General features: G+C 51.7%; 4 protein-coding genes across 4 annotated transcripts in view; 3 read left to right on the forward strand and 1 right to left on the reverse strand.

The window, feature by feature from the left end:
• Positions 1–1121: 1121 nt before the first annotated feature.
• Positions 1122–4481, forward strand: EPUS_03727 (uncharacterized protein; the record flags this gene model as incomplete). Its single annotated transcript, XM_007807710.1, has 1 exon — positions 1122–4481. The coding sequence occupies one exon, from the start codon at positions 1122–1124 to the stop codon at positions 4479–4481; it is 3360 nt and encodes a 1119-aa protein (XP_007805901.1).
• Positions 4482–5068: 587 nt separating this feature from the next.
• Positions 5069–8349, forward strand: EPUS_03728 (2-oxoglutarate dehydrogenase; the record flags this gene model as incomplete). Its single annotated transcript, XM_007807711.1, has 3 exons — positions 5069–5278; positions 5334–7746; positions 7796–8349. 3 exons carry the CDS (start codon positions 5069–5071, stop codon positions 8347–8349), a joined length of 3177 nt encoding a protein of 1058 aa, XP_007805902.1.
• Positions 8350–9065: 716 nt separating this feature from the next.
• EPUS_03729 (uncharacterized protein) lies at positions 9066–11733 on the forward strand (the record flags this gene model as incomplete). The annotated part of the gene is made up of 2 exons (XM_007807712.1): positions 9066–10174; positions 10227–11733. The coding sequence occupies 2 exons, from the start codon at positions 9066–9068 to the stop codon at positions 11731–11733; spliced, it is 2616 nt and encodes an 871-aa protein (XP_007805903.1).
• Positions 11734–11953: 220 nt separating this feature from the next.
• EPUS_03730 (uncharacterized protein) overlaps positions 11954–12060 on the reverse strand; it is a gene marked incomplete at both ends in the record, with an annotated part of 699 nt that continues 592 nt past the window's right edge. The window contains one exon of the mRNA XM_007807713.1: positions 11954–12040. Within this exon, the coding sequence (XP_007805904.1) occupies positions 11954–12040 (87 nt within the window). The remainder of the gene's footprint in view (positions 12041–12060) is intronic.

Below are 12060 nucleotides of genomic sequence, written 5' to 3' on the forward strand. Positions count from 1 at the left end.
AGTAGATTATGGTTGAATGGGAGGCACGAGAGCGCCTAGATTGACATGTTCTAGTATTCTATGCAGTTCAGATATGGCGACGAGGTAGCCGGTGTAGATGCCCGTGAATCATGCAAAGACTAATGCACAGCGTATCAAAGGGATTCACGAGACTTCCCAGTCCCAGCGATTTTTACTGGGGCGGGCGAGAACGGTCCTGATAACTGTGGATTGCTTTGATCTTAAGTTCTCCTAGTGTACAGTATCCATCAAATCAAGTAAAGCAAATCATGACCCCCATTTGCGTCGATTTGATTTGACTTGATCTGACTCGATTTGACTCGATTTGACTTGATTTGAGGACTGTCGAGGATTTTCATCTCACAAACGGAGTCCGCCAAGACCTTTATTTTCTTCACAAAACTAATCTTAAATATTTCATAGGAGGAAGCATCATGCCTATGGTGGAGGAGGATACGGGGCAGGTACTGCTGTTGCAGATGCTCCATCCCAGACGGGCGCCACTGACTTGGAGGCAAAGACTGCGATCTTTCCAGTCAATGGTGGCAGAGCTAGAATCCTAATCGCAATAAAAGTCGACGTTAGCGAAGTCGAGCACGTTTCCATGGAGGATGGGTGCCAAGCCTATGAAATTGCTCCTAGTACTATCATGATGTTACTATGGATGGACTTCCAAACTTCATGTGTCCTATTTAGGGTGGGAGTTGATTACGTTAGGAGATATAACTGTTTCCTAGTATGGTCAAGTGTGTGCATTGACTTTCCTCCGACCCTCCGAGCTGTCTATCAGAAGATGGTAGCCCCAGATAACAATTTCACCATCCTGGAGGCAGATCAACAAGTCGAGCTTCAACACTGAGGTCAAGTCTCTACCCAATCTGTCGAGGGTTCTCCAAGATGTACATCTGGACACCACACGGAAATGCTGTGTAAGGCTGACCAGTTGATTTCCACACCGCTGTGCCCGCGGCCGAAGTCGCAGCGGTCGACTTCAAGAGTCGCCCTTCGGCACTCCGAGCAACAACACGAGTCTGAGACCATGAGAGGAGCTCTGATACGATAGATCAAGAGGTGGTAGAACACAGTTTAATTGGGCGGACATCTAGTAGCAAGCAGAGACAATGGCGCCGTCTGCGATGTTGTCCAAGCTTCGGGGCAACCACCACGGATCGTATTCAACCTCCTCACATCCGGACGACCATGCATCCTTGCCACCCCTGTACACTTCGGCAGACCCAGCCAAGTTCGACCGGCCTTCGTCACCAGCAGCGAGCAGGAACTTGTTCCCAGGCTTTCCAATTTCGGACGTCTCAGAGTCGCCGACAGACGAGGCGTCAGCGTTCCGCATGACTGCATTACCCAGGTCCTCTGACGAATGGCACCACTATCGGCCTACCTCGGCCACTTCAGAAAGAGCTGCGTCAACCACGTCTGGAACGCTCTCTTCGGTGGCTTCCAGAGCACATAATTTCGTCTTCTCGTTACAACCACCCAAGAAGTTTACAGCATCCCTGACACCAAACGAGAGCCCAACAATGTCGCCCAACGCAGGTCAGGCTCACCTCTACGGCGATCGGCCACACCCAAAGAATGTTAGCGCATCGTCATTGTCGATAGCCGAAGATAACGCCTCTCACAAAAGCGGTTCGAAACAGGGTAGGGGCAAGCTGTATCTACTCAACCCATTGAACTTGCTCGCTCGTCGAAGAACTTCGCAGAATCAGCCTCCAAGAGCAGAGGAAGTGAACCCAAGTGTGCATACGCCCAATGTGCCAAATCTTCCGGTTAACTTTGACCCAAGGATCAGAGGGAAAATCATTCACGACTTCTCTGTGCCAAAAGCTAGCAGACTGAATTCTTACACTGGCCTTTCAAGTGCAGAGACATCGCCGAGCATTGAATCATGTCCCAGCACCCGATGGAACCGCAGAACTTCAGATCAGCTGCCGCCATTCGCCGCCATGACCAGCCGGACTCCACAGTCACCTACTCACTCTCCTCTCTTCACGGAGCATTTCGATGACGACAGACGACCCCTACAGCAACACAACACAGGTTACCTTCATACGCTCGCATCTTCACCTGCAATCAAAGCAACGAGCGATCCACCCAGGTTACCTGCGTTTGCAAAGACCCTGCCTCTCGACATTTTTGGGGAAGTGGAAAACACAGACAGAGCGACTGCCCCGGCACTAGCCGAGTCAAACTTCTTGTCCAGGAAGATAGATGCCCTTCCACAGCCAAATCTAGATAGTCTTGAAAACCGGAACAGTTCGCAAGCATCGGGGACACCAGTTTCTGCTGTGGCGACCGAGAAACAAGTCGCTCCGACTAATGATTTCTTGAGCCCAGCCGAAAATCTGCCTAAGCATATGAGCAGCACTTCATCGAGATTTAGCTTTCAACTAGGCGGAGTAGATTCGGAGGTCCAAGAACGACTACTGGAAGAGAAACACAAGGAGCACGCTGCGTTGAAAGTATGGCTTGCCAAAAATGAGCAGGACGTTGATTCCGAAGAGGACCGGTATGTTGATGATGATTTCGATGACGATGATGGGCTTGAAGAGAAGATTCCAGGAATCAACGCAGATTCAGACGAGGAGCCGGAAGGACATCCTTCACAACTGAACAAGTACACAGATATTGCAATTGGCTATGGCGATGGTCTTGAAGAGAGCATTCCAGGTGTCAATGTGGAGTTCGACGAGGGACAACATGGTCTTCAGCACCAGTCTGTAGACTACTTCCGTTTCACACCGCTACCTGAGAGAATGAGTCCCAGCCCTCACACTAACATTTCCCAAACAACTCCACGAGACGCTGATGGTGAGGTTATAGGCCGCGCCAGCACCAAAATCTCTCCAGACCCTTCCTTTACGCCACGAAGTCTTGAATTTAGCCCCAAAGTCCTTGAGCAGCCACCTTGGCTCAGCGGCCTTGGTATAATACCCCTGAGTGACTCGGGGTCTCCCAACCTGACGAGTCCGGCGCACCAATTTCCTCCACAGGCCCCAGAACCACAAGAGGAACCTGATGATTTGTATTTTGATGATGGCCACATTGGGAGTCCAGCCAGTGCAAGCGATGGTGAAACCTTCGACGAAGACATCTTCGATGACGAGTCTGGCAAGATTCATGACATTTCCGCTCAAAATGCTCAGAAGCTGGAAGTGGCACGGCAGCAGAACTCGGTCCCGCTACCAGGACCTGAGACCGTTCCCCAATGGACATATGCAGTCGACCCAGGCGGATCGAACCAGCAATTCACTCTATCCATTGCGGCGACCTCCGAACCCTTGGGGGAAGGCTTTGTCAGGAGGGATCAACAAGCGCAGGCCGATGTTCAGGGCGACGCTCAACCTAACGGCCTTACGGAAGATAACTTGGCATACCAAAATGCGTTAGTATCGGCAGCAACTCAAGCGGCTTCCCAAGGACGATTTAGCCGCCATCTTAGCACGAGTCAGGATTCCGAGGATCTCAACTCCAGGTCACAGATTGCCGATAGCCAGCCTGGTCTGATATCTGATGATAGCCGGATCAGCCGGCTGCTTGACAATGCCGGTGCTGAAGACGAGTCTGATGAATTTCCATTCGATGACTCGCTAGAAGATGATCCGATGATCGCAGAAGCTAATGCGGAAGTGCTCGAGAATGATGATGATGGCTTTTATGGCCAGGAGTTCGGTTTCTATGCTCGTGTCTATGGTAAGGGCAATTCAGAAAAGGTGAATGGCGGCTTCTTCGGGCCCAGAGGCGTTGAAGGTGTGCACCGAAGCCACAGCGCCAAAGCCAATTTTCAGGAGCCGAGTCTTACGCCAATCACCGAGAGGAGCGAGTGGAGCCACAGGAACTCGTTTGTCTCAATCAATCCCTTGGGTTTGCCGTCAGCTGGCCCTGCTGTGCCAGGCGTCTCTCATCTGTTGGATCTTGATCCAGACGAGATGTCACTCAGTGCGCTAATGAAGCTGAGACGCGGTGCTTGGGGTGGCAGCCAAACGAGTCTCAACAGCACCAGTGGTAGTCAAACAGGGAATTCACCCTTAGCCTATCCGCCTTTGAAAGATAGCTTTGGGCAACCGCCAGCTGCACTGGATAATGTACATATCAATCGCAACGACTGCACAGGACACCCACACAGCTCTGCTGCTATGCTTCCAGAAGTGTTTGAAGAAGAGAGAACTCGTCAGAGCAGTACCGCCGCCGAGATGCAGAAGACACCCTGGAAACTGCCTTCTGACGTAGGTCTACACGGCACGCTGCAAGACAACTATTTACATCTGAAAGCTCTTTCACAGACCACGCAGGCTGCAGAGAAGCCTGCCAAAAGCCACAGCAGAGCCAGCAGTGGAGCCGAGAGCGTGAGCTACGTCAAAGATCCTGAGGGTTCTGGGAGATGGCTCCTCGAGCGGAGACGGACAGGAGACGATGGGGAAATCGAGCTGATAGAGCGGGAGTATGTGGCAGGTGCCAGGATTTAAGAAGTTTGGTATGGGGGAGATGGAACCGCGCTGGCACATACGATGATGTGCGCGTTTCCCATGACAAGCAAGTCACCATTCATTACTTTTGGTTGCTCGTTTGATATTTCAGCGATTAGATACCCACTACCGGCTATAAGCTTGTTTCACTTCGGGAAGCGAAGCAAAGATTGAAAAGCTTGAAAGGGGATGAGAGCATATATATACAGCACGGAGTCCAACAGTAATCAGTAATATCAACTACTAAATCTTACTGTTAACACATCGAGCTGATTGTACGCGACGCCACTTCCTCCGACGCAGTACTGTAGTTATCTATTCCTAGCCAAGCAAGCGTCTTCTCCCCTCTACTACTTCTCCGTACTATTTACAGTAGAGTAGTACTACGTAAGTACTCCCTCGTCTTTTGCCTTCTCCAACTTTCACTGATTTTGCCGAGCTGCGGAGTTCGCTCACTGCTCAGGAACAACCATCAGATTCAATCGAGCACAAAATATCTCTGGTTGGGAGGCAGAATCCCTCTGCTTTTCCTTTCCTCATTCTTCCTCTCTTTCCGTATCCTTTTTTTCTTTGTTACTTCGGTCCTCATGCTTCGCGCCACGATGAGCAGGCCAAGCAGTGGCCTGCTCGGCACGACGTACCGCCGCAGTAGAGCCATATCTACTGCTATCTCTTCAGGATTGGTCAGAGAGAGATCGAACCTTGCACTGCGATCAGGTAGGAAGCTACCGGCGATCACCGCAAACGTGTCTCGCAGAGGCTATGCGATGGCTGTTGAAGAGACCAACAAGGGAGTGGTAGGTGCATGGCTCCCTGGAGAGTTATATTTTTCTTACTGATCTATTTCTCAAGGATCCAAATGACTCCTTCCTGCAAGGAAATACAGCCAACTACATTGATGAAATGTATATGGCATGGAAACACGACCCGAAGTCCGTACACGTCTCGTGGCAAGCTTACTTCCGGAATGTGGAGGATGGAAATATGCCTATATCACAAGCCTTTCAGCCACCGCCATCAATCGCATCTGCTTCTCAGGGGTTCAATCTCGGCAGTGGAGTTGCTATGCAACCTGGCGAAGGGGGAGACGTCCAGAATCACTTAAAGGTACAACTTCTAGTGCGCGCTTACCAAGCTCGAGGACATCACAAGGCAAAGACAGATCCGTTAGGGATCCGTGGCGAAGCAGAGGCGTTTGGCTACAACAGACCAAGGGAGCTGGAAGTAGACCATTACAACTTCAAAGAGAGCGACATGGACCAGGAATTCACCTTGGGACCTGGTATCCTCCCCCGGTTCGCAACCAAGGACAGGCAGAAGATGACGCTTAGAGAGATTGTTGCCGCTTGTGAGAAGATTTACTGCGGCTCGTATGGCGTCGAGTACATCCATATTCCTGATCGGGAGCAATGCGACTGGATCAGGAACCGCGTCGAGGTGCCAACCCCATACAAGTACAACGTGGACGACAAGAGAAGAATATTGGACCGGCTGATCTGGAGTTCGAGCTTTGAAGCTTTTCTTGCCACCAAATATCCGAATGACAAAAGATTTGGGCTCGAAGGTTGTGAGACTTTGGTACCTGGCATGAAGGCATTGATAGATCGAAGTGTCGATTATGGTGTGAGAGACATCGTCATTGGTATGCCACACCGTGGTCGTCTCAACGTCCTGAGTAATGTGGTTCGTAAGCCCAATGAGTCGATATTTAGCGAATTTGGCGGTTCTCAGGAAGCCACCGACGAGGGCTCTGGTGATGTGAAGTACCATCTGGGCATGAACTTCGAACGCCCAACCCCTTCCGGTAAACGGGTCCAGCTTTCGCTGGTCGCCAATCCGTCCCATCTGGAAGCGGAAGACCCAGTCGTGCTGGGTAAGACTAGAGCAATCCAGCATTTCAATCAGGATGAGAGAAAGTTTAACACTGCGCTCGGAGTGCTATTGCATGGTGATGCTGCATTCGCCGGACAGGGAGTGGTTTATGAGACGATGGGATTTCACTCTCTTCCTGCGTACTCAACTGGTGGTACCATCCACATTATCGTCAACAACCAGATAGGCTTTACCACTGATCCACGTTTCTCACGCTCTACTCCCTACTGCTCCGATATTGCCAAGGCTATCGACGCACCAGTCTTCCATGTCAACGGCGACGATGTCGAAGCCGTCAACTTTGTCTGCCAAATGGCGGCCGACTGGCGGGCTGACTTCAAGAAAGATTGCGTGATTGATATCGTGTGCTACCGGAAACAAGGCCACAACGAAACCGATCAACCATCGTTCACTCAACCACTCATGTACAAGCGAATCAGCGAGGTCAAGCCTCAACTAGACAAGTACGTAGAGAAACTCATCAACGAGCGAAGCTTTACCAATGAGGACATTGATGAGCACAAGAAATGGGTTTGGGGAATGCTGAACGACAGCTTTGACAGGAGTAAGGACTACCAACCTACTGGCAAGGAATGGCTCACTTCGGCCTGGAATGGGTTTGCGTCACCCAGAGAGCTTGCCACCGAGGTTCTGCCACATCTGCCGACCGCTGTGCCCGCCGAGCAGCTCAGAGAGATTGGCGATAAGATCGCTGGCGCTCCTGAAGGATTCCACGTCCATCGCAACCTGAAACGAATCCTTGCAAACAGGAAGAAGACCGTGAACGAGGGCAAGAACATTGATTGGTCAACTGCTGAAGCACTTGCATTCGGCTCGCTGTGCATGGAAGGCCATCATGTTCGTGTTTCCGGGCAAGATGTCGAGCGAGGTACATTCTCCCAACGTCATGCTGTGTTGCACGATCAGGAGAATGAAGCGACGTGGACACCATTGAACCACCTGTCCAAAGACCAAGGCCAGTTTGTCATCTCCAATTCATCGCTGAGCGAGTTTGGTGTGCTCGGCTTTGAATATGGATATTCGCTCTCGTCGCCAAACGCCCTGGTGATGTGGGAAGCTCAATTCGGCGACTTCGCAAACAACGCGCAATGTATCATCGATCAATTCATCGCATCAGGTGAGGTGAAGTGGCTGCAACGGACGGGTCTGGTCTGCTCCTTGCCTCATGGCTATGATGGGCAAGGCCCCGAGCACTCTTCTGGCCGGATGGAGAGGTACTTGCAACTTTGCAACGAAGAACCCCGAGTCTTTCCCACAGCGGAGAAGTTGGAACGTCAGCATCAGGACTGCAACATGCAGGTTGCCTACATGACCACACCAGCTAATTTATTCCATATTCTACGAAGGCAGATGAACAGACAATTCCGAAAACGTAAGTATCACACTCCAACATCCTGAACCATCACTAATATCCACTCCAGCCCTTATCATGTTCTTCTCCAAATCCCTTCTTCGCCATCCCCTTGCGCGGTCAAGTATTGAGGATTTCACGGGCAATTCACATTTCAGCTGGATCATCCCCGATCCCGCTCACCAGGATCAGTCTATCGCATCGCACGACAAGATTGATCGTGTGATTCTGTGTTCTGGTCAAGTCTATGCTGCACTGGTCAAGCATCGAGAGAGTAACGGCATCAAGGACGCTGCCATCACACGGATTGAACAGCTCAATCCATTTCCGTGGCAACAGCTGAAGGAAAACCTTGATTCATATCCCAATGCGAGAGATATTGTGTGGTGTCAAGAGGAACCCCTGAATGCGGGTGGGTGGTCATTCGTCCAACCTCGGATTGAGACACTGTTGAACGAAACCGAGCACCATAACCGCCGCCACGTGATGTATGCTGGCCGGAACCCAAGTGCTAGTGTGGCTACTGGGCTGAAGACAAGCCATCAGAAGGAAGAGCACGAGCTGTTGGCGGACGCGTTCAAGGTACATCAAGAGGTGCTGAAGGGACAGGCGAAGAACGAGTAGACCAAGGATCAGACTTGGACGACAGGCTGCCATTCTCTGCATTGTAAGTTAGTGGCTTCTGAGAAGGCGTTGGAAAAGCATCCTGTACCTATTGTTCTTATTATTGGCGATGATGGCGATGCCGAGGCCACTGCTGTCACCTGTATGAGACAAAATGTGCACTGACAACCAATCATGCGCGATGGAAAGCTTACCATGCCCTACCAACCACGGAGTATACATACGTAGTAGTACAGAGTATGGTAGCAGTATTTTGCTCACGGTGGACTGCCAAGGCCACCAGGTACTAGCGCCTGGGCGTGTCGCAAAAACATACTACGTAGTACGTAGTATCCCCTCGCATCATGGCAGGAATTGGTGACGCACTGGCAAAACCCCGGCACTGTTACCACCTAACTTACTACCTACGTAGTAGTACTACCTACTCAGGTACTAACTTAACTAGTAAGCTAACAGCGCCCGTCCCCATCCCCATCCCCATCCCCATATCTAGATCTGCTGTTCTCCCTCTTCAGCAGCACACCTCAGCTCATATGCCTATGTTCAACACTCATAGCCAGAGTCGCGTCTGCTCCAGCTTGCTGCCACTTGATCACATTATCTTCGCCATCTCTGATTCTCTTCTACTCCGCGATGAATCTCTGAGAGCGCTCTGCTAGCCCAATCCCCCCACCCGTCGCCCTGAACAAGAAATCTACCTGGTCATGTCCTCCACCATGACAACTACTCTTGCCACCTCGAACATGCGAACATCTCTGAGACAGACTCGTACCAACCCAACTCGAACCTCCAAAACTGTCGGCTCTTCCTTGCGCCAGAACTCGCTCATCAGCAATCCCCCTGCTGCGCCGCCGCCCAACGTGCAGGAACATGGCTTCTATCCTGCTATCACTCATTTCACAGATGCCATCACTGCTCTGCCTCGAGAGTTCCGACGACACACATCCTTATTAAAAGAGGTTGATGCGAAAGCTTGGGCTCCAGAGGCGCATCTCCAAACCCTCCTCGCAGCCTGCGTTACGTCAACCCCGCCGGACAGCCACCTAGACGACATGCAATTGAGTACGCATTCTAACGTAGCGATTCGTAACCGGGGTATACAATCAGCCAATACCGATGGTACTCTGAATTCAATGATGGATAATACCTCCAGAGCTTCAACCCATAGCCATCACGACCAGCAATCATTCGAACACAGAAGAATATTCTACCATTTACGTACCACCTTGACCGAGATGATGGTATCGATGGACGAAAAGAATCATCTGATCAACAGTGCGAATGAAGACCTCTCCAGACATCTCAATCGTCTTCACACCATTTACCCTCACATCGCGGACGAAATATCGGAGGAAGCAAGATTAGGGAGCTTGACGCATTGGGCATACATTGAGGATAAGCCACCTACCAGAACCAATGCGGCGGGCTCTAGAAAGGAAGCAGCTGCTGGATTGGCTGCGATGCATGACACCGACATTGCTAGCCGGAGCGAAAGTCGGAGGGAGGCCATGCTTGCTCGGAAGCAAAAGCCGACCCAGGTTGACTCGGACTTCGACGATCAAAGACCGATGAAGCGAGCAAACGCGAATGGCAAGTCCAGAAGAGCCGGAGAAACCGCAGCAGAGTCTGTGCCTGGTCTTGGAATATCTGGTGCAGCTCCCGCTGTGAAGAGAAAAAGAGCAGAGAAGCCAGTGGGCGGTGCAGCAATGGAGAGATCGCTCAGCGGCGTCCTGGGTGGAAGAGCTATGTCTCGCGAACCTTCGCAGCAAGAAGGGACCAAGAAAAGAAAGGCGGCAACAGCTGCCACCACTGCCGCGAGGAAAAGGTATGAGATTGCATCCTGCTTGGCTGTGAGGATTGTATTAATGTTTTATAAGGATCAACACAGCCAACTCGGCGACAAACTCACCGAAACTTGCTTCTTCACCACTTGTCGGCTCGTTTGGCAAAGATGCGCACAAGAATAGTCCCATACCTGGCACCGTTCGACCACAATCCACTCGCGCTCGACAAAATTCAACCCAAGGCCGGCCTCCTTCGTCTGCCTCGAATAGGAACAATGGAAATGGTGCCAGAAGAGCGACGGCAAGCACACCCGAGCTTCATAACGTGTCAGCCGTGACTGGAAAATCAAGCGACGAGATCAGGAATACTATGAAGGAGTCCGTCAACAACAAAGGGCAGAAAATCATGGAGGAAGAACTGGGTATGTTGGCGAACGGCACAAACGGTCTGAGAGGTGGCATTTTACTCGAGAGAAGGGGCAGTAAAGGTGGTGCAAGTAATTACAAGAGGGAAGAAGCATGCGCCTCCGAGGACAACACGTCGTTGTCGAAAACCAAATCCGCGGCATCACCACTGGTACCGCCCCAGACCATGCCCAATACAAATGTCCACTCTACCACTACCACGACGTCGCACCGACCAGAACGGGAGCGCGAACAACGCCCTTCCCGCGCGCGATCTTCCAAAACTTCCACCCCGATCGTCAACACATTTGCCGAATCCGACGCTGGCACACGCGAGAACCACAGAACAGACGCGAAGTTCAAGCGACCTGCATCCTCTTCTTCGAAGTCTGCTCGCAATAAAGATCCGTTACACGACTCTCTATCACCAAGCGGCCTGCCACCCAAACGCTCACATAAGAAAGGTGCGGGACTGGCCGCTCAAGCCGCAGCGTTACAAGCCAAACTCGCAAGACAGAATAGCAACAAAGCCGAGTCCAATTTGACGGATGATCATGACCACAATAGCCTCGACAATAATAATAATGCTAACTACGCAATCTCGAACCTCAAATCAACCTCCTCCCCTACCTTTGCCTCCGCAACAAACAATCTCAACCACGTTTCTTCCACCATCACTACCACCACCACCGCCAACAACTGCAACAAGGTGAAAACGCCCTCCCCCCCTCTCGACTCAGCCATCGAAAGCCTCGACATCGAGGTGGAGGAAAAGATTCTCGTCGAAGAAGGAGAAGAGGAAGAGGAAGAAGAAGAAGAAGCAGAAGAAACACTCGACTCGTCCGGCGAAGAACCGAGGTACTGCTACTGCCAGCAAGTAAGTTACGGGGAGATGGTGGCGTGTGACGCAGACGACTGTCCGAGAGAGTGGTTTCATCTCGAGTGTGTTGGGTTGGGGAGGGCGCCAGGGAGGAATGCCCGGTGGTTTTGTGAGGAGTGTAAGGAGCGGTTGAAGGTTGCGGGGAATGTGGCAGGGGGAGGGACTGGGCTGGTCCACGGGCAGGCGTTGCAAGTGAATTGGCACCTCCGTACGCTGTTTGCTACTACTTGGGAGTCACGCGAAGAAGATCGGACATCCGGAGGGAGTTCACGAGAGGAAGAAGAGGGGATCACTCGGTTTTGTCGGTGCCTTTGAACGGAATGGGCGGAAGGGTGTCACTGTATTGGAAATAGCCGGGTAGCTTCATTCGACCAACCGAGCAGACGGACACACTCCCCCACGTACATGATTCTGCTCGTAGAACACATAGCCGAAAAATACCCCATGCCGAATGGTAGGTAGGCTGGTGGGTCCGAAGGTCCTAGGCGCCCCAATGCAACCTCCACACACCCCTATCAAATGCTCATCAAACGCATCAGACCAACAGCCTCCCCCCATCGCTGCCCAGCACCTGTCCCGTACAGAAGCCGTCGCGCATGGCGTTCAGATACGCCTCGGCGACCTCGGGCCTGTCGGCGGGGA

The sequence above is a fragment of the Endocarpon pusillum genome (genome assembly GCF_000464535.1).
Source record: "Endocarpon pusillum Z07020 unplaced genomic scaffold scaffold7240, whole genome shotgun sequence".
Lineage (NCBI taxonomy): Eukaryota > Fungi > Ascomycota > Eurotiomycetes > Verrucariales > Verrucariaceae > Endocarpon > Endocarpon pusillum.